Raw genomic sequence first — 20748 nt, 5'->3', positions numbered from 1 at the left:
AGAGATTTGTCCCTTCAAGTAACTTGCAGACAGATCTTTATCCAAACCATCCTGAAGAAACTGTAAAATAAAATTAAAAAAAAGTCTTCCAAACTCGATAATAAATCTTCCTAGAAACAGATTTATGAGCCTGTAACATAGTATTAATCACTGAGTCAGAGAAACCTCTATGAATAAGCACTAAGCGTTCAATTTCCATACCTTCAAATTTAAAGATTTGAGATCCTGATGGAAAAACAGACCTTGAGACAAAAGGTCTGGTCTTAAAGGAAGTGGCCAAGGTTGGCAACTGGACATCCGAACAATATCCGCATACCAAAACCTGTGAGGCCATGCTGCTACTACCAGAAACACAAACAATTGTTTCACGATGATCTTGGAGATCACTCTTGGAAGAAGAACTAGAGGCTGGAAAATATAAGCAGCTTGGTAAAACCAAAGAACTGCTAACGCATCCATCTACTCTGCATGAGGATCCCTGGAACTGAACAAGTACCTGGGAAGTTTCTTGTTTAGATGGGAAGCCATCAGATCTATTTCTGCAAGACCCCACATCTGATCAATCTGAAAAAAAAACACATCTGGATGGAGAGACCACTCCCCTGGATGTAAAGTCTGACGGCTGAGATAATCCACTTCCCAATTGACTATACCTGGGATATGTACCGCAGAAATTAGACAAGAGCTGGATTCCGCTCAAGAAAGTATCCAAGATACTTCTTTCATAGCTAGGGGACTGTGAGTCCCACCCTGATGATTGACATATGCCACAGTTGTGATATTGTCTGTCTGAAAACAGATAAATGATTCTATCTTTAACAGAGGCCAAACCTGAAGAGCCCTGAAAATAGAACGGAGTTCTATATTAATTGGTAACCTCGCCTCTTGAGGTTTCCAAACTCCTTGTGCGGTCAGAGATCCCCAGACAGCTCCCTAACCTGAAAGACGTGCATCTGTTGTGATTACAGTCCAGATTGGATGAACAAAAGAGGCCCCTTGAACTAAACAATGGTGGTCTAACCACCAAGACAGAGAGAGTCGAACGTTGGGATTTAAGGATATTGAATGTGATATCCTTGTATAATCCCTGCACCATTGATCCAGCATACAAAGCTGAAGAGGTCTTATATGAAAACAAGCAAAGGGAATGATCGAGACTGAAGGTTTTGACAAGCTGAAACTAATTTAATTTGTCTCTTGCCTGTTAGAGACAGAGTCATCGACACTGAATCCATCTGGAAACCTAAAAAGGTGACCCTTGTCTGAGGAATCAAGGAACTTTCCGGTAAATTAATCCTCCAATCATGTCTTTGAAGAAACAATACTGGTTGATTTGTGTGAGATTCGGCAGAATGTAAAGACTGAGCTAGAACCAAGATATCATTCAAATAAGGAAAACCGCAATATCCTGTTCTCTGAATACAGAGAGTAGGACACCAAGACCCACCAAGAGGAAAACTTGGAGCTGTCACTAGGCCAAATGGAAAAGCGACAAATTGGTAATGCTTGTCTAGAAAAGAGAATCTCAGAAACCGATAGTAGTCTGGATGAATCGGAATATGAAGATATGCATCCTGTAAGCCTATTGTGGACATATAATGACCTTGCTGAACAAAAGGCAGAATAGTCCTTATAGTTACCATTTGAAAGATGGCACTTTTACAAAAAAAAAACCAGACCCTGTTCCTGAAACGGAACTGGTATGATTACCCCTGAAAGCTCCAAATCAGAAAAACACCAGAAAAGCCTGAGCCTTCACTGGATTTACTGGGACGTGTGAGAGAAAAAAATCTTCTCACAGGAGGTCTTACTCTGAATCCTATTCGATACCCTTGAGAGACAATACTCTGAATCCACTGAGTTTGGACAGAATCTGTCGAAATGTTTTGGAAAAATTTTTAATCTGACCCCCACCAGCTGAGCTGAAATGAGGTCCGCACCTTCATGCAGACTTGGGGGCTAGCTTTGGTTTCTTAAAGGGCTTGGATCTATTCCAACTTGAAGGTTTCCAATTGGAACCAGATTCTTTGGGGGAAGGATTGGCTTTCTGTTCCTTATTCTGTCAAAAAGAACGAAAACGATTAGAAGGTTTTAGATTTACCCTTAGGATTATATCCTGAGGCAAAAAACTCCCTTCCCCCCAGTGATAGTTGAGATAATTGAATCCAACTGAGAACAAAATAAATTATTACCTTGGAAAGAAAGAGATAGTAATCTAGACTTAGATACCATGTCAGCATTCCAATATTTAAGCCACAAAGCTCTTCTAGCTAAAATAGCTGAAGACATAGATTTAACATCAATTTTGATTATATCAAAAATAGCATCACATATAAAATGATTAGCATGTTGAAGCAAGCAAACAATGCTAGACAAATCAAAATCTGTTACCTGTTGCGCTAAGCTTTCCAACCAAAAAGTTGATGCAGCTGCAACATCAGCCATGGATATAGCAGGCCTAAGAATATAGCCAGAAAATAAATAAGCTTTCCTTAGATAAGATTTAAGTTTCCTATCTAAAGGAACCTTAAAAGAAGTACTCTCTCATAGGAATAGTAGTACGTTTGGCAAGAGTAGAAATAGCCCCATCAACTTTGAGGGATTTTTTTCTCTAGCTGCTGGCAAAGTATACAACTTCTTAAACCTAAAAGAAGGAATAGAAGAAGTACTAGGCCTATTCCATTCCTTAGAAATCATATCAGAAATAGCATCAGAAACTGGAAAAAACTCTGGAGTAACCACAGGAGGTTTGTAAACAGTATTTAAACGTTTACTAATTTTAGTAACAAGAGGACTAGAATCCTCAATATCCAAAGTAACCAACACTTCTTTATGAATATACTCCATATTAAAGAGATAAGTAGATTTGTCAGTGTCAATATCTGAGGAAGGATCTTCTGAACCAGATAGATCCTCATCATAGGAGAATAATTCAGTATGTTGTCGGTCATTTGAAATTTCATCAACTTTATGAGAAGTTTTAAAAGACCTTTTATGTTTATTAGAAGGCGGAATAGCAGACGAAGCCTTCTGAATCGCATCAGCAATAACAAATCAGGGATATCATGTACATCAGATGTTGAAAGAACAACAGGCATTGTACTAGTATGGAAGGATAAATTCTCTGCATGCAAAAGCTTGTCATGACAACTGTTACATACTATAGCTGGAGATATAATCTCCACAAATTTACAACAGATACACTTATCTTTGGTAGAACTGTTATCAGGCAGCAGGATTCCAACAGCGGTTTCTGAGACAGGATCAGATTGAGACATCTTGCAAATGTAAGAGAAAAAAACAACATATAAAGCAAAATTATCAATTTCCTTATATGGCAGTTTCAGGAATGGAAAAAATGCAAACAGCATAGCCCTCTGAGCATAAAAAACTAAATTTATGCTTACCTGATAAATTACTTTCTTTTACGATATGACGAGTCCACGGATTTCATCCTTACTTGTGGGATATTAACCTCCTGCTAACAGGAAGTGGCAAAGAGCACCACAGCAGAGCTGTATATATAGCCCTTCCCCTTCCCCCTCCACCCTCAGTCATTCGGCCGAAGGGATAGGAAGAGAAAAAGGAAAAGGTGCAGAGGTGACTGAAGTTTACAAAAAATATAAAGAAAAACTGTCTTAAAAAGAACAGGGTGGGCCGTGGACTCATCATATCGTAAAAGAAAGTAATTTATCAGGTAAGCATAAATTTAGTTTTCTTTTACAAAGATAGGACGAGTCCACGGATTTCATCCTTGTGGGAAACCAATACCAAAGCAATACACGGATGAAAGGGAGGGACAAGACAGGAACCTAAACGGAAGGCACCACTGCTTGAAGAACCTTCCTCAGAAAGATAGCCTCAGAAGAAGCAAAAGTATCAAATTTGTAAAATTTGGAAAAAGTGTGAAGGGACGACCAAGTCGCAGCCTTACAAATCTGTTCCACAGATGCATTGTTTTTAAAAGCCCATGTGGAAGCCACAGCCCTAGTAGAATGAGCCGTAATTCTTTCAGGAGGCTGCTGTCCAGCAGTCTCATATGCCAGGCAGATGATACTTCTCAGCCAAAAAGAAAGAGAGCTGACCCCTACGCTTTCCAGAATAAACAATGAATAATGAAGATGATTGACGGAAATCCTTAGTTGCCTGTAAATAAAACTTTAAGGCACGGACCACGTCCAAGTTATGTAAAAGACGCTCCTTCTTAGAAGAAGGATTAGGACACAAGGAAGGAACAACAATTTCCTGATTAATATTCTTATTCGAAACAACCTTAGGAAGGAACCCAGGTTTGGTACGTAAAACCACCTTATCAGAATGAAATATGAGATAAGGCATGAAAGCTCAGAAACTCTTCGAGCAGAATAAATAGCAACCAAAAACAGAACTTTCCAAGATAATAGTTTAATATCTATGGGATGCATAGGTTCAAACGGAACCCCTTGTAGAACTCGAAGAACTAAATTCAAACTCCAGGGAGGAGTAATAGGTCTAAATACAGGCTTAAAGGGACAGTCTAGGCCAAAATAAACTTTCATGATTCAGATAGGGCATGTCATTTTAAACAATTTTCCAATTTACTTTTATCACCAATTTTGCTTTGTTCTCTTGGTATTCTTAGTTGAAAGCTTAACCTAGGAGGTTAATATGCTAATTTCTTAGACCTTGAAGCCCACCTCTTTCAGATTGCATTTTAACAGTTTTTCACCACTAGAGGGTGTTAGTTCACGTATTTAATATAGATAACTGTGCTCGTGCACGTGAAGTTATCTGGGAGCAGGCACTGATTGGCTAGACTGCAAGTCTGTCAAAAGAACTGGAAAAAGGGGCAGTTTGCAGAGGCTTAGATACAAGATAATCACAGAGGTTAAAAGTATATTATTATAACTGTGTTGGTTATGCAAAACTGGGGAATGGGAAATAAAGGGATTATCTATCTTTTAAAACAATAAAAAATCTGGTGTAGACTGTCCCTTTAATTCTAGATAGAGCCTGACAAAAAGACTGAACATCTGATATATTTGCCAAACATTTGTGAAACAGAATTGACAAAGCTGAAATTTGTCCCTTTAAGGAACTTGCTGATAACCCTCTCTCCAATCCTTCTTGGAGAAAAGACAAAATCCTAGGAATCCTAACTTTACTTCATGAGTAACCCTTGGATTCACACCAATAAAGATATTTACGCCATGATAGATCTTTCTAGTGACAGGCTTTCTAGCCTGTATCAAAGTATTGATAACTGAATCAGAGAATCCTCGCTTCGATAAAATCAAGCGTTCAATCTCCACACAGTCAGTTGCAAAGAAATTAGATTTGGATGTTGGAAAGGACCTTGAATGAGAAGGTCCTGTCTCAACGGAAGTTTCCACGGTGGCAGAGAGGACGTGTCCACTAGATCCGCATACCAAGTCCTGCGTGGCCACACAGGCGCTATCAGGATCACTGAAGCTCTCTCCTGTTTGATTCGAGCAAACACACGTGGGAGGAGAGGAAACGGCGGAAACACATAAGCTAGGCTGAACAACCAAGGTACTGCCAAGGCATCTATCAGTTCGGCCTGAGGATCCCTTGACCGGGATCCGTATCTTGGAAGCTTGGCATTCTGACGAGATGCCATGAAATCCAATTCCGGTCTGCCCCATCTGAGAATCAATGAGGCAATTACCTCCGGGTGAAGTTCCCACTCCCCCGAATGAAAAGTATGTCGACTTAGAAAATCTGCTTCCGAGTTCTCTACCCCTGGGATGTAGATCGCTGACAGATGACAAAAGTGGGCCTCTACCCAACTGATTATCTTGGATACTTCTATCATCACTAAGGAACTCTTTGTTCCCCCCTGATGATTGACATATGCCACAGTCGTTATGTTGTCCGACTGGAATCTGATGAATTTGGCCGAAGCCAACTGAGGCCACGCCTGAAGCGCATTGAATATTGCTCTCAGTTCCAGAATATTTATTGGAAGTAGAGACTCCACCTGAGTCCAAACACCCTGAGCCTTCAGGGAGTTCCAGACTGCACCCCAACCCAGAAGGCTGGCATCTGTTGTCACCATCACCCACGAGGGTCTGTGGAAACAAGTCCCCTGGGACAGATGATCTGGCGACAACCACCAAAGAAGAGAGTTTCTAGTCTCTTGATCCAGAATGATCTTTGGAGATAAATCCACATAATCCCTATTCCACTGACCGAGCATGCACAGTTGCAGTGGTCTGAGATGAAAGCGAGCAAACGGAACAATGTCTATTGCCGCTACCATTAATCCGATTACCTCCATTCCTCCGAGGAATGGACAGAAGTGTTCGGCAAGTATTCAAAATCTTTGATTTTCTGACCTCCGTCAGAAATACTTTCATGGCTACCGAGTCTCAGAGTTCCCAAGAAAGGAACCCTTGTCTGTGGAACAAGTGAACTCTTCTCTATGTTCACCTTCCAGCCGTGAGTTCTCAGAAAAGACAACACTGTGAGATTTTGTCAGATGATATGTTGACGCCTGAATCAGAATATCATCCAGATAAGCGCCACCGCTATCCCTTGCGGTCTGAGAACCGCCAAAAGAGACCCTAGAACCTTTGTGAAGATTCTGGGTGCTGTGGCCAACCCGAAAGGAAGAGCCACGAACTGATAATGTTTGTCAAAGAAGGCAAACCTTAGAAACCGATGATGATCTTTGTGGATTGGAATATGAAGGTAAGCATCCTTCAAATCCACGGTAGTCATATATTGACCCTCCTGGATTATTGGCAAAATCGTTCGAATTGTCTCCATCTTGAATGATGGAACTCTTAGGCCTAGATTTGGAGTTTGGCGGTAGGGTCTAACGCTCACTTTTCAGCCGCGACTTTTCCATACCGCAGATCCCCTTACGTAAATTGCGTATCCTATCTTTTCAATGGGATTTTTCTAACTCCGGTATTTAGAGTCGTGTCTGAAGTGAGCGTTAGAATTCTAACGACAAAACTCCAGCCGCAGAAAAAAGTCAGTAGTTAAGAGCTTTCTGGGCTAACGCCGGTTCATAAAGCTCTTAACTACTGTACTCTAAAGTACACTAACACCCATAAACTACCTATGTACCCCTAAACCGAGGTCCCCCCACATCGCCGCCACTTTATTAAATTTTTTTAACCCCTAATCTGCCGACCGCCACCTACGTTATACTTATGTACCCCTAATCTGCTGCCCCTAACACCGCCGACCCCTATATTATATTTATTAACCCCTAACCTGCCCCCCACAACGTCGCAGACAGCTACCTACAATAATTAACCCCTAATCTGCCGACCGCAAAGCGCCGCCACCTACGTTATACTTATGTACCCCTAATCTGCTGCCCCTAACACCGCCGACCCCTATATTATATTTATTAACCCCTAATCTGCCCCCCTCAACGTCGCCTCCACCTGCCTACACTTATTAACCCCTAATCTGCCGAGCGGACCGCACCGCTATTATAATAAAGTTATTAACCCCTAATCCGCCTCACTAACCCTATAATAAATAGTATTAACCCCTAATCTGCCCTCCCTAACATCGCCGACACCTAACTTCAAACATTAACCCCTAATCTGCCGACTGGAGCTCACCGCTATTCTAATAAATGTATTAACCCCTAAAGCTAAGTCTAACCCTAACACTAACACCCCCTAAATTAAATATAATTTTAATCTAACGAAATTAATTAACTCTTATTAAATAAATTATTCCTATTTAAAGCTAAATACTTACCTGTAAAATAAATCCTAATATAGCTACAATATAAATTATAATTATATTATAGCTATTTTAGGATTAATATTTATTTTACAGGTAACTTTGTATTTATTTTAACCAGGTACAATAGCTATTAAATAGTTAAGAACTATTTAATAGCTAAAATAGTTAAAATAATTACAAATTTACCTGTAAAATAAATCCTAACCTAAGTTACAATTAAACCTAACTCTACACTATCAATAAATTAATTAAATAAAATACCTACAATTACCTACAATTAAACCTAACACTACACTATCAATAAATTAATTAAATACAATACCTACAAATAACTACAATGAAATAAACTAACTAAAGTACAAAAAATAAAAAAATATTTACAAACATAAGAAAAATATTACAACAATTTTAAACTAATTACACCTACTCTAAGCCCCCTAATAAAATAACAAAGCCCCCCAAAATAAAAAAATGCCCTACCCTATTCTAGATTACTAAAGTTCAAAGCTCTTTTACCTTACCAGCCCTGAACAGGGCCCTTTGCGGGGCATGCCCCAAGAAGTTCAGCTCTTTTGCCTGTAAAAAAACCCATACAATACCCCCCCCCAACATTACAACCCACCACCCACATACCCCTAATCTAACCCAAACCCCCCTTAAATAAACCTAACACTAAGCCCCTGAAGATCTCCCTACCTTGAGTCGTCTTCACCCAGCCGAGCCAAATTCTTCATCCAAGCGGAGCAAGAAGAGGTCCTCCATCCGGTAGAAGTCTTCATCCAAGCGGGGCAGAAGAGGTCTTCCATCCGATTGAAGTCTTCATCCAAGCGGGATCTTCTATCGTCATCCATCCGGAGCGGAGCGGCAGGATCCTGAAGACCTCCGACGCGGAACATCCATCCTGGCCGACGACTGAACGACGAATGACGATTCCTTTAAATGACGTCATCCAAGATGGCGTCCCTCGAATTCCGATTGGCTGATAGGATTCTATCAGCCAATCGGAATTAAGGTAGGAATATTCTGATTGGCTGATGGAATCAGCCAATCAGAATCAAGTTCAATCCGATTGGCTGATTGGTGTTAGTGTTAGGGTTAGACTTAGATTTAGGGGTTAATACATTTATTAGAATAGCGGTGAGCTCCAGTCGGCAGATTAGGGGTTAATAATTGAAGTTAGGTGTCGGCGATGTTAGGGAGGGCAGATTAGGGGTTAATACTATTTATTATAGGGTTAGTGAGGCGGATTAGGGGTTAATAACTTTATTATGATAGCGGTGCGGTCCGGTCGGCAGATTAGGGGTTAATAAGTGTAGGCAGGTGGAGGCGACGTTGTGGGGGGCAGATTAGGGGTTAATAAATATAATATAGGGGTCGGCGGTGTTAGGGGCAGCAGATTAGGGGTACATAAGGATAATGTAAGTAGCGGCGTTTACGGAGCGGCAGATTAGGGGTTAAAAATAATGTGCAGGGGTCAGCGATAGCGGGGCGGCAGATTAGGGGTTAATAAGTGTAAGGCTAGGGGTGTTTAGACTCGGGGTACATGTTAGGGTGTTAGGTGCAGACGTAGGAAGTGTTTCCCCATAGCAAACAATGGGGCTGCGTTAGGAGCTGAACGCGGCTTTTTTGCAGGTGTTAGGTTTTTTTTCAGCTCAAACAGCCCCATTGTTTCCTATAGGGGAATCGTGCACGAGCACGTTTTTGAGGCTGGCCGCGTCCGTAAGCAACTCTGGTATCGAGAGTTGAAGCTGCGTTAAATATGCTCTACGCTCCTTTTTTGGAGCCTAACGCAGCCTTTATGTGGACTCTCAATACCAGAGTTATTTTTATGGTGCGGCCAGAAAAAAGCCGGTGTTAGCTACGCGGGTCCTTACCGACAAAACTCTAAATCTAGCCGTTAGAAATTTGTTTAGACACTTGAGTTCCAAAATGGGTCTGAACGTTCCCTCTTTTTTGGGGACCACAAATAGGTTTGATTAAAACCCCTGTCCCTGTTCCAATTTTGAAACAGGACAGATTACTCCCATAGTAAAAAAAGTCTTTTACACAGCGTAAGAACGCCTCTCTCTTTATCTGGCTTGCAGATAATTTTGAAAGATGAAATCTCCCTCTTGGGAGAAAATCCTTGAATTCCAATTGATAACCGTGGGTCACTATTTCTATTGCCCAGGAATCCTGAACATCTCTTGCCCAAGCCTGAGCAAAGAAAATCTGCCCCCTACTAGATCCGGTACCGGATCGGGGGCCACCCCTTCATGCTGCTTTGTGGAAGAAGAAGAAGCGGGGGTCCTCCTTTAAAGTTCCGAAAGGAACGAAAATTATTCAGTTTACCCCTCATTTTAACCGACCTATCCTGAGGTAGGGTATGGCCCTTACCTCCTGTAATATCAGAAATGATCTCCTTCAATTCTGGCCGAAAAAAGGGTCTTACCTTTAAAGGGAATAGCTAAAAGCTTATGTTTTGATGACACATCAGCAGACCAATATTTGAGACACAATGCTCTACGTGCTAAAATAGCAAATCCTGCATTTTTTGCCACTAATTTAGCAATTTGAAAAGCGGCATCAGTAATAAAAGAATTAGCTAACTTAAGAGCCTTAATTCTATATAGAATGTCATCTAATGGAGTCTCAACCTTAAGAGACTCTTCTAGAGCCTCAAACCAAAAAGCTGCTGCAGTAGTTACTGCAACAATGCAAGCCGTAGGTTGTAAAAGAAATCCCTGATTAACAAATAATTTCTTTAGTAGACCCTCTAATTTCTTATCCATAGGATCCTTGAAAGCACAACTATCCTCAATGGGTATAGTAGTACGCTTAGCTAGGGAAGATATAGCTCCCTCTACCTTAGGGACCATCTGCCATTAGTCCCGAATGGTATTTGATATAGGAAACATTTTCTTAAAATTAGGAGAGGGAGAAAACGGTATACCTGGTCTATCCCATTCCTTACTAATAATTTCCGAAATTCTCTTAGGAACCGGAAAAACATCAGTGTAAGTAGGAACTTCCAAATATTTATCCATTTTACACAATTTCTTTGGAGGAATCACAATAGGGTCACAATCATCCAGAGTCACTAAAACCTCCCTAAGTAACAGGCGGAGGTGTTCAAGCTTAAATTTAAATGACATAGCATCCAAATCTGTCTGAGGCAAAACATTCCCTGAGTCAGAAATTTCACCCTCAGTAATTCATTGATCCCCAACTCAGAGCACTGTGAGGGAACATCAGAAATAGCTAATAAAGCATCAGAGGATTCAGAATTTACATTAATACTTGACCTACTGCGTTTACCCTGCAACACTGGTAATTTAGACAATACCTCTGTAAGGGTAGTTGACATAACTGCAGCCATCTCCTGCAGAGTAAAGGAATTAGACGCACTAGAAGTACTAGGCGTCGCCTGTGTGGGCATAAAAGGTTGTGACACTTGGGGAGAATTGGATGGCATATCCTGATTCTCTTCAGACTGAGAATCATCCCTAGGCACACTTACTTTATTTAAAATATGCTTTTTACATTGTAAAGCCCTTTCAGTACAAAAGTTACACAATGTTAGAGGGGGTTGCACAATAGCTTCTAAACACATAGAACAATGAGAAACCTCAATGTCAGACATATTGAACAGACTAGTAATACCACAAAAGTCGTTTAAACACTTATTTATAGCATAAAATAAACATAAGAAAAAACGTGTACTGTGCCTTTAAGAAAAGAAAAAGTGAACAATTTTTCCAAAATGCACAAAAAACGTTAAATTATTCCCAAATTTAACTTAATATAGTTGGTTAATCCAAAAATGACTGCACCCAGAAGTAAGGGCAAAAATAAGGCTTTAGAAGTACTTATATCAACATGTAGTAAAAAGATAGATAAAAATACACTCTGCACCTCGCCACAGCTCTGCTGTGGCGCCTACCTGCCCCCAGGGTACCTAGAATCAAGTTTCCAACCCTTCAGACCAGCTACACAGTCTAGGAGCCACCGAGTTACTGTTTGCTGCTGCTAAGCCTGAAGAAATTGCGCCAAAATAGGCTCCGCCCCTTAAGGTCAAAAGTCAGAGTAGGCCCAAACAACACCACATGGAAATGCAGTTTTGCACTAAAGATATACACACAATATAACCCTCAAGCATAAAACCAATACGTTTTAAATGCCAAAAATAAAAAAACATAAAACATTGTTTTTTATATTGTCTCCCATGTCACATAATGCCCAAATATCAACTAATGATAAATATAAAATAGGGACTCCAGTAACACCCCTCTTATTAAAATAGGTTTTACTGCTTACCCCATTCCCATACAGGGAAATAATGCCAGCCAGTTCTGATATATCAAGTCTATTCAGAAATAAAAAGGCTGCACATACCTTAATGCTGCTTGTAGCATGAAACCGGTCTCCACACTGAAGATGTCTCATGGTTACCTTCAGAAGTCTTGTGGGAACCAGCGTGGATCTTAGTTACAAATGCTAAGATCATCAAACCTCAGGGCAGAAATCTTCTTCCATATCCCCCTGAGGAAAATAGTACGCACCGGTACCATTTAAAATAAAAAACTTCTTGATTGAAGAAACTAAAACTAACACCTCACTTTAACATGTCTTCCTAGTATAACACAGGCAAAGAGAATGACTGGGGGAGGGGCTATATATACAGCTCTGCTGTGGTGCTCTTTACCACTTCCTGTTAGCAGGAGGTTAATATCCCACAAGTAAGGATGAAATCCGTGGACTCGTCATATCTTTGTACAAGAAAAAGAACTAGAGGCATATATGTGGGGTTTAAATAAATAAATAATTTGGCGGCAAGTATGACGCACAACGCAAAATGACATTTTTTGGCGCTAACAACATCCGGAAATGACGCAACCCGCATCATGGCAGACGCAACCTTGTGTAAGGAAACCTGGCGTCAACTAAGACGCCGGAAATTACGAATTTGCGTCACCGAACGTACCTTCGCACCAAAAAATTCTCGCGCCAAGAATGACGCAATAAATATCAGCATTTTGCGACCTCACAAGCCTAATTTTGCCCGCGAAAATTAATGAAAAAGCATTCAAATTTGAAGAAAAGACTATACCCCAGGTAATAAAAAATAACTTCCTAAATATGTTTCCTAATTTTGAAACTGATAGTCTGCAAAAAGAAAGATACATAAACCTGACTCATGGCAAATATAAGTACAATACATATATTTAAAACTTTATAATAATACATAACGTGCCAAACCATAGCTGAGAGTGTCTTAAGTAATGAAAACATACTTACCGAAAGACACCCATCCACATATAGCAGATAGCCAAACCAGTACTGAAACAGTATCATTAGAGGTAATGGAATATGATAGTATATCGTCGATCTGAAAAGGGAGGTAGGAGATGAATCTCTACGACCGATAACGGAGAACCTTTGAAAAGATTTCCCGTGAGGAAAACCATAGAATCAATAGATGATACTCCCTTCACATCCCTCTGACAAACGCTGTACTCTGAGAGGAATCGGGCTTCAAAATGCTGAGAAGCGCATATCAACAAAGAAAATCAAGCACAAACTTACTTCACCACCTCCATAGGAGGCAAAGTTTGTAAAACTGAATTGTGGGTGTGGTGAGGGGTGTATTTATAGGCATTTTGAGGTTTGGGAAACTTTGCCGCTCTTGGTAGGCTTCTATATCCCATACATCACTAGCTCATGGACTCTTGCCAATTACATGAAAGAAATACCATTTTAGTTTTAGTCGTATTTTAGTCGTCAGAATTTCTTTAGTTTTATGCTCATTTTAGTCTAGTTTTAGCACTGAAAGGGACACTAAACACAAATTGTAAACTAGTTCATTACAAACCTTCATTTATAAGAATAATTTTGCATTAAAAACTGCATCTTTATTTTGTCCAATTTGTATATTGTTTTATTTTTATTCTTTTTACTGATTTCCCTGTCCCCCAGAACACAATAACCCTTGCTAACCAATCACAAACTAATATTCAGATATAGCACAAACTATTTGCACATGTGCCTGGCCTCTTGTATTCCCTTAAGGGACATTATACACTCATTTTTTTCTTTGCATAAATGTTTTGTAGATGATTTATTTATATAGCCCATAAAGTTTTTTGTTTTGTTTTTTAAATGTATAGTTTTGCTTATTTTTAAATAACTTTGCTCTGATTTTCAGACTCAACCAAGCCCCAAAGTTTTATGAGCTACCTTCTCCAGCTTGCTCCTGTTTGTGTAAAGGGTCTTTTCATATGCAAAAGAAGGGGGAGGGGGGAGTGTCTTATTTCCCACTTGCAGTGGGCTTTCCAGCTACCTTTTCAACAGAGCTAAACTGAGAGCTTCTAAGTAAGTTTTTAAACAGTTTTATACTGGATTTTTATATCAGTATCTGTGCATCTTATTCTTTATAGTAGTGTCTATTACATGCAGTTATATGAAAATGAGTGTATATTGTCCCTTTAAGGAGGTTTAGCACTGATTCAGCTTGGTTACTATTGCAAATACTGGTTTGCCTATCATGATTGTTGATGCAAAACTGATAATCCACCTTTTAAAAGCATTTGACGTCATAGAAGCTTAGGGAGAAAGGGAAAAGTAAACAAAAGCTCACATAAATTGCATTAAAGTATTAACCCAATCCTCCCTGGGAGAAAGTGATACAAACACATTTCTTAGATGTATTTCACAACAAAAGGCTGCAAAACAAATAATGAATGTATATTGCAATAATGTTTCATTTTATGTGTCGTTGAAAGTTTAATGGTCCTTTAACGTACAACACAAAGTCATACTTACTGCACAAATTTGCACAATGGGCCATCAGGACAGAAACCCACAACATAGTTTGTGCAGATCACCCTGCGGGTATGTCGGTGCTTGCATGCAGGTCCTACACACAGGAGAAAAAAAAAAAAAAAAAAACATAGTTGGGGGGGAACTACACACACAACACGGCTTGACAAATAAAAATACCACATGTATTGAATGTATGTCTAGTCTATGAATTTACCACATGTCTAATGAAGTAGTAGAACTTTTTTGCCTGCTTCTGCTATTCTTAATATTTCCTGCCTCAGAATCTTATGCCTCACTCTGATTTTTCACCAAGGAATATAAGGGTCTTTCTGCAGCAGAAAGTGCAACATGGTAGCTGAATGATTATTAACCATTTTTAAACTAAGATTTTTAAATTGGCAGTTGTGAGATTACCATGCTTGCAAAATCCTCTGTCATACCACGGGCAGTCCTTAATCTTTGATGCTGGGTCAATGTGCAGAAAGGGACAGTCCCTATTGCTGCATTCACCTATAAGTGACAAATGAGTAGTCACGGATCACAGATGTATAGAGCCTCCTAGAAGATATTAACATATTTGTGGTCTAAAAAGTGTTGTAGGCAAATATCAGAATGAAAAAGCAGAGTTAAAGTGACATGCAAGGTTCTCCCCTCACCCAGTTTAGGCTTTATTTAATATATGAAATATAAAAATAAATATTAGCAAAAATAACTACACTTAAACAAAGCAGCTTGATCTTTATAAAGCAGATTACTTAAAGGGACACTGAACCCAAAATTTTTCTTTTGTGATTCAGATAGAGCGTGCAATTTTAAGCAACTTTCTAATTTACTCCTATTATCAATTTTTCTTCGTTTTCTTGCCATTTCTATTTGAAAAAGAATGCATCTAAGCTTTTTTTTTGGTTTCAGAACTTTGGACAGCACTTTTTTATTGGTGGATGAATTTATCCACCAATCAGCAAGAACAACCCAGGTTGTTCACCAAAAATGGGCCGGCATCTAAACTTACATCCTTGCATTTCAAATTAAGATATCAAGAGAATGAAGAAAATTTGATAATAGGAGTAAATTAGAAAGTTGCTTAAAATTGCACGCTCTATCTGAATCACAAAAGAAAAAATTGGGTTCAGTGTCCCTTTAACATATAATCAGGATTATATTTACCATAAAGCAAAGTAACCAGCTGTCCAAAGGTTCCAGAAAAGCTGTGGGTGCCTGTTCTAAATATTTAAAATGCGTAAACCATAATGCACAAGATTACTGAAACAATTAATTGTACATAGGGAGAGGTGTTTCTGATCTGATAAATCATTTAAAGCCAAGAACTACAGCTCCCATAACTACTGTTATTGCCTTACTTAATTCTGAGGTGAGCCAGTTACATGTTAGACTCAAGTTCACATAGGTCTAGTGCACTGGTTTTCCAACCTGTCCTCAGGCCTCCCTAACAGGCCAGATTTTGAGGATATCAGAACTTGAGCGCAGGCGAAATAATCAGCTGATTAGTAATCATGGTTATTTTACCTGCTGTCACCCAAAGTAATCCTGAAAATCTGGCATGTTCGGGAGGCCCGAAAACAGATTTGAAAACCAGTGGTCTAGTGTGAAACTATAGACAAAAGCAAGAAATACTTAATGTTCATTTTGTCTATAAAGTGTGCTTTGTTCTATGTTTCTTAGAGAGAGGTCAAATTGCAAAATCTGTAACCTACGTTTTCAAAATGCTAGAGATTGCCTAAACCAGGTATTTGATTTGCAGCAATTGTTAGTTACAGAATTTGCTTTTAAGTCTCTCTAGGGAGCATGGTACAAGCCCAAGTTTATATAAAAGCAGTAAGTGTCTTTTTAAAACAATACAGTCTGCTATTGCACAGTTGCTAAATGAGCATTCTGGCGATATCTGAAATGCAAATCAATACATTTCAGTTCAAAAATGATCACTGCTTTGCTGATGACTTTTACTGTGCATTCAGCCTGCAGAGAATGTCCATATGCTGTGAGTAACCACATTCTCAGAGGCCTCCTAATCAGAATTTCAGCAGTGACACATATATGAGCCAGCACTCTGAGCAGCCGCAATAATGTAATGTAAGTACTTGTGACCTATGGAAATATGCTCCATAGGTCACACTAATGTGTATTTCAAATACCTTTGTTGTTTATAACAGTTTTGAAAGCTAAAACATTCTAGTAAAAAAAGGCTTATTAAAATATTGTGTTGCAGCATTCTCACACTACACACCTTCAAAAAAAAGTTACCTCATTTGAATACATTTTAATTTTATTTTAACCATCTTCAGACAGAGAATGTAGCACATGCAAATGATTTTCATTAGACATGTGCAACGCTAAAAATTTAGTTTCGTTTCATTAGTTAAATAATTTTGTTTTGGCAAATTAGTTTAGTTAAATTTAAAAAAAAAAAAAAATTGTTTCGGCAAATTAGTTATGTTAAGTTAAATCGTTTTTTCGGATCCATTCTTTATTCATATGCATTATTCTATTCTGAAGTTTAGAATAGAATAATGCATATGAATAGAGAATGGATCCGAAAAAACGAACGGATCAGAAAAAACTATTTAACTTAACCTAACTAATATGCCGGCGATTGCCGAAACAAAATTATCTAAAACCGCTGCCACCACCCATATCACTGCCACTAAATAAAGCTATTAACCCCTAAACCACAGTCCCCCCACATCGCCAACACTACCTAAACCTATTAACCCCTAAACCGCCGCCCCTTCACATCGCTGACACTAAAACCTATTAACTCCTAAACCGCCGTTCCCCAACACTAACTAAACCTATTAACCCCTAAACCGCAGTTCCCCGACATAGCCGACACTAACTAAACCTATTAACCCCTAAACCGCAGTTCCCCGACATCACCGACACTAACTAAAACTATTAAACCCTAAACCGCTGTTCCCAAACATTGCAACACTAACTATACCTATTAACCCCTAAACCGCCGACCCCATATCGCAACAACCTAAATTAAATTATTAACCCCTAAACCTAACACCCCTTAACTTTAACATAATTAAAATACACCTAAATTAAAGTTACAATTACTAACTACCTACCTATTTAAAAATAAATACAAAACTTACCTGTGAAATAAAAATAAAACCTAAGCTTACACTAATAAAACCTAACATTACTAAAAATAAAAAACCTAACATTACTAAAAAAAAAAAAACTAAGATTACTAGAAAATTAAAACTACAATTACGGGGCGTGTCCAAGCAGCGACCTTGAGCGGTCACACATTTCTTGAGCGGGGGTGAAGAGCTATTAATTTGCCGGTAATAGTTCGAAAGTTACAGCAAAGTGAGCTTCCATGACTGGTTTCATGTAAATACAAGACAAAGCATTCAAAAAATTTTCAGTTGGCTGTATTGATGACCCCAGGGCGGGAAAAGGACTCTAGAGGCCTGTAGTGACGGCATATTTGCAGGCAGCGTCTCCCCCCCCCGGATTCTTCTGGGGTGTACGGCTGGAGCTATTTGTGCTTTTGAATAGAGTCGGCACATCAGCCTGATCTACAACGCTGACAGTGGACTTCTAAGCAGCACGATACAACCTTGCTACTAAGCCCTACAGCTAAAATGCGAGACAAGTCTCTTACTGATAGGTGGGACGAGATCCTTGCCAAGATGGAAGACCTCTTTATGCCCTTGATAGAGAAGGCGCTGTCAGAGAGCGAATTACAACTCCTTACAGAAAGGCTGTCTGACGCTGCAGATTCAGCGCAACCTAAATTGCAGCCCAAGGATAAACAACCTGAATCACATACAAATCCTATGAGGGTCAGTGAGCCTAACACAAGAGAAAAGGAGAGCCCCTGCCACAGGACAGCATCCCATTATCTCTATCTACCCCAGCGGCTCTGACTAGAACCATAGAAGGAGTCTCTCGAAGCGGCTCAAAAGAAACACATACACACTTAGTTCAGAGAGTTGAAACCCAGCAACGCACCTACCAAGCGAAGATGGCGCCCGGAACAGCTACAGTAATAAGTCGCAGCGGTAAAGGCTTCAAAGAAGGCGCAGAGAAACCTCTTGGCCATAAACTGGAGACTTCAAGTCTGCCTGACCAAACTAGATTTGAGCCGGAGTTGGTGGAACTGCCCTGGAGTCCAGGGGGGAGCTCCGGGGAGTCCGCGATCCCTGAAGCAGTAAATCTCTTGATCTCTAACGATCCTCCAGAAACCCATTCAGGCAGATATAGATCTCAAAGTACAGTGCAGAAGAAAACCCAGCTTATTTCTAACCGCGCCAGGATTAAAACCAAGAAGGGGCTTCAAACACGGGTGTTTGCTGTTGATTAGCAGAAGGCGTGCAGTGTACATAAAATGGAGATATTTGGGACTTTAGCTAAGTATCTCAGCTCTGGTAGAGATTAAACATAAAAATTGTGTTCAGTTCTTAGAAAGTTTTTATATATGTGTATGGGAATTGGGGGTTGTTTGGAGGGCACTGTTTTTATTATGTTTTCAATCTTCTACATACAAACTCACTATAGTTTTTTCATTTTTTAATACGCAATGGAAGGGTGGAGTAAAGCCCTTTTTCTAGGCAATAATTTTAGCAGACGTTATCACCTTGCATGTATATAAGGTTGTACAGCAACATGCCCTCGCTCTTCTTTACACTTGACAGTAGTGAGCTCTGGGGGTTTGGGGGGTCTCCCGGGCAAAACTTAGCTTTCCCCGTACAGAAGGCGGGCCTCCAGAATCTAGGATATAAGATGGCGGTGAAGTTTTGATAGTTTGATCTAGTGGTCTACGGCCGGGACCACGGGACAGACATAAAATTCACAGAATACCGCACCTAAGTTAGCTTAGCCAACCCTAGACATATACATGAAATAGTAGTACAGCTTTTTACATACAGATATCACCCTGTCAGCTCGTTTTATGTATACAGTAACCCAAGCTATACCTCAGATCTGAATTCATAGACCATCTAACATGAATATGATTATGTATTAACTACCTAGAAAGATGGTAAAAACTGCACACATAGCTGTTTATTAATGTTGCTCCTTTACAATAGAGGTTCGTATTGTTCTTTATTATAACTGTTTTATGGTTAATGATTTGTGGCGATGTGCCTTATGTATGTACTGTGTTTAGCTCCAGCCCCAGCATCTGGATTATAACTTGTCTCTAATACATCTGTAATGTTCTAATTTTAGCAGGATGCTGACTTTTTGTTTTTTTCTTTTAATTTTGTTATTATTACATCCCCTGGACTTTATTTTTTTTTCACTTTGAAAGGACCAAAAGTGACCCACTATACCAAATTAGGGGAAGAAAATCGAGGACTATAAATTTATATATCTATCTTTGCTAAGATTTATGGATCCCAACTTGTGACATGTCTATAACTTTATATTGTATGTTTTTTTTTTATTTCCTCAATAAAAACTACAATTACAAAAAAAAAACCAAAAAACTACCATTACAAAAAATAAACGATATTATATATATATATAAAAAAAAAATTATACTTACCCGATAAATTTCTTACTTACTACGGATATGGAGAGTCCACGACGTCATTCAATTACTAGTGGCAATATTACTCCTGGCCAGCAGAAGGAGGCAAAGAGCACCACAGCAAAGCTGTTAAGTGTCACTCCTCTACCCATAATCCCCAGTTATTCGACCGAAGGCAAATGGAAAAAGAATAACACAAAGGTGTAGAGGTGCCTGAGGTTTAGTCAAAAATAACTGTCTTAATAAAGGGTGGGGTTGTGGACTCTCCATATCCGGAAAGTAATACATTTATCAGGTAAGCATAAATTTTGTTTTCTCTTTCCTAAGATATGAAGAGTCCACAACGTCATTCAATTACTAGTGGGAACCAATACACAAGCTAGAGGACACAGAATGAACAGGGAGGGAAAACAAGACAGCCAGACCTAAACAGAAGGCACCACCGCTTGAAGAACCCTTTCTCCCAAAAGAGGCCTCAGCCGAGGCAAAAGTATCAAATTTGGAAAAAGTATACAGAGAGGACCACGTTGCAGCCTTGCAAAGCTGTTCCACAGAAGCTTCAACTTTGAAAGCCCAAGAAGAGGAGACAGCCCTAGTGGAATTAGCTGTAATTCTCTCAGGAGGCTGCTGTCTAGCAGTCTCATAAGCAAAACGAATCATACTTCTCAACCTGAGGGAAAGAGAAGTAGAAGTAGCCTTCTGACCCTTACGCTTTCCTG

The 20748-nt window shown here is 39.5% G+C and overlaps 1 protein-coding gene across 1 annotated transcript in view; it reads right to left on the bottom strand.

Annotated features, from left to right (window-relative positions):
* CPSF4L (cleavage and polyadenylation specific factor 4 like) overlaps window positions 1–20748 on the bottom strand; it is a 147909-nt gene that overhangs the window by 46966 nt on the left and 80195 nt on the right. Inside the window, exon 3 of the mRNA XM_053707005.1 lies at window positions 14518–14611. Within this exon, the coding sequence (XP_053562980.1) occupies window positions 14518–14611 (94 nt within the window). The remainder of the gene's footprint in view (window positions 1–14517; window positions 14612–20748) is intronic.

Source organism: Bombina bombina, chromosome 1 (assembly GCF_027579735.1).
Source record: "Bombina bombina isolate aBomBom1 chromosome 1, aBomBom1.pri, whole genome shotgun sequence".
Classification (NCBI taxonomy): domain Eukaryota; kingdom Metazoa; phylum Chordata; class Amphibia; order Anura; family Bombinatoridae; genus Bombina; species Bombina bombina.
The sequence above is the reverse complement of the archived record's forward strand: the minus strand, read 5'-3'. Positions and strand labels throughout refer to the sequence as shown.